At 37.2% G+C, this 2,104-nt stretch overlaps 1 protein-coding gene across 1 annotated transcript; it reads left to right on the top strand.

The window, feature by feature from the left end:
- Nucleotides 1–520: 520 nt before the first annotated feature.
- Nucleotides 521–1,368, top strand: LOC107153278 (golgin subfamily A member 6-like protein 22). Its single transcript, XM_015498814.2, has one exon. The coding sequence runs from the start codon at nucleotides 630–632 to the stop codon at nucleotides 1,362–1,364; it is 735 nt and encodes a 244-aa protein (XP_015354300.1). The 5' UTR covers nucleotides 521–629; the 3' UTR covers nucleotides 1,365–1,368.
- The last annotated feature ends 736 nt before the right edge of the window (nucleotides 1,369–2,104 follow it).

The following is a 2,104-nucleotide window of genomic DNA, read 5'->3' as shown; positions in this document are numbered from 1 at the left end:
GAGATCAGATGTTCAGGGAATTCAGAGATCACAGAATTGTAAGTGAGACTCTAGTTAAATATTTAACTATTTAACAGTTCAAATAATCTTAAATGTTTAAACAGTATGATACAGAACTTCTTTTAAAAAATTTTTTTTAGTTCTTACTGGAATTATTTTTATATAACTAGAAACATTTTTAAAATACATAATGTATTTCCATACTAATAACAAGTGATATATTTATTGAAAATGAAGTGATTAGTGGAAGATTATATTTAGCAGAAATAATTTAACTGAGACATGAAGATAATAATTCTATACATTATTCTTGATTGACTCCATATGTACTTCAAGATAAAGTTATTAATATATAATTTACATGTTATGACTTAGACCCAATTTGAGTGATATCAACCTTATAATTAGTTTACTGACTTTAATTCATATATTCACTGCTTTCTCCTCCAGTGAGCCGGACTGAGCCTGGTTTAGACCCGGCCACATTTCTCCTAATACAAGTCAACACCACAACCAGAACTATATGAAGAAATTCTCCACACATTTAGGGCTTTTTCTGTTGCAAATATCACGAGTTCACCTGTAGTAGAAGCCAACTATATATATTCTGCTCAGCACACTAAGGAACAATGGATAGCTCTGAATCAAAACGGATAAATAAAAAGAAGATACTGCAGTTGTTTTTCCCTTTCTGCTCTTGTGCCCGAGAACCAAGTCAAGTCAAACAGGAATCTGCCGAAGTGGGAAAGAATCTTTGGAAAGCTAACCGCGCGTCCAGAGAGGAGAACGACATTTTCAGGGAGGACAACAAGTCCCTCTGGAGAGAAAACAAAGCTCTCAGAGGGGAGAGCCAAGCCTTTCGAAGGGACAACAAGTTAATCCGGGAGAGGAACCAGCTCCTGCAGGAGGAAAACCAGGTACTCTGGGAGCTTAAAAAGACCTCTCTGGAGAAACAGAATGTCAAGGCCTTGAACACTCAGAGAAAATCAAGTCGGCAACAGAAACGAGCCCGCGAGGCTCAGCTCAAGGCCCTCAAGCAGCAGGAGATCGCCTTCCAGAACGAGGCCAAAGCTCTGGACGAAGAAATGAGGTCTCTGAACCAGGAGATCAGGGCCCTGCACCACCAGAAGAAAGCCATCAACATGGAGGAACAGGCCCTGGTGAAGGAGGGGATTGCACTTGGGAAGGAGGAAGAGGCCCTGTGGAAGGAGGAGCGGGCCCTTCGAAAGGAGAACAAGGCTCTGAGAGAAGAGCACAGCGCTCTTGAGGAGGAGGAGAGAGCCCTGCAGGAGGAGGCCCTACTCCTTCAGTCCTGGTACAACTTTCTTCAGAAAAGTGAGCTCAACAGCACAACAATGAAATAGAGCAGAAGGGTGACTTAAAGATGTGACCTGAGAAACCATGAGGATCATTGACATTCCAGGGGAAAAAATGGGAATTTGAAGTTGAAATACTGTTGTTGGGATTGGAGAGCAAAGCCCAGAAATTCATAGGGCTCCGTATTTGGTCCTGAAAACAAAATAAAGTCCTTTAAAGAAAAAAAAATTAATTTCTTTTTAATGTTTACTTGAATTTTAGAATTGCAACAGTGATATAATGCCAAAAATACTCAATCAAAACGTGATATCAAATGTAAAAGCTGGGTTTACACTTTATTTTTAGAGACATTGGATGATAACAGGTATCTCTTAAGAGCAAATGTTTATCTTAAAACTTATGTTAGAATTTTGAATAATCTAGTGAAATTTACAATTTTTCTCATGTTTCGTCCACATGTGATTTATTGAGAAATATCTTTTCTGGCTCATCTTTATATTTATTCTAATAATCTAGTTTAGGAGGCCATAAAACTGGTAAGGATTTAAAATACGTGATAATAGAAAAATGAGTATTTGTAAGTTTATTTTTCCTCTTGTTTATTAAGTTCCTTGTGTTTATTGAGAGGGGAACAACTCCACTGACTAGATGTATTAATGAGAAAGAAGGAAGTGAGAGAACAAAGTTCTCCAAAATAGAATAAAATTTTAGTTTGAAATGTGAATTCTGTTGAGTATTTTATGTTCAAAGGAAATTGAACAAATTTTGATTCTTAAAAGTATTAATG

Source organism: Marmota marmota, unplaced genomic scaffold (genome assembly GCF_001458135.2).
Source record: "Marmota marmota marmota unplaced genomic scaffold, marMar, whole genome shotgun sequence".
In the NCBI taxonomy this organism is placed as follows: Eukaryota; Metazoa; Chordata; class Mammalia; order Rodentia; family Sciuridae; genus Marmota; species Marmota marmota.
The sequence above is the reverse complement of the archived record's forward strand: the minus strand, read 5'-3'. Positions and strand labels throughout refer to the sequence as shown.

What these genes read in the sequence shown, in the direction of transcription:
- LOC107153278 (XM_015498814.2), top strand. Translation starts at nt 630, where the DNA reads ATGGATAGCTCTGAATCAAAACGGATAAATAAAAAGAAGATACTGCAG.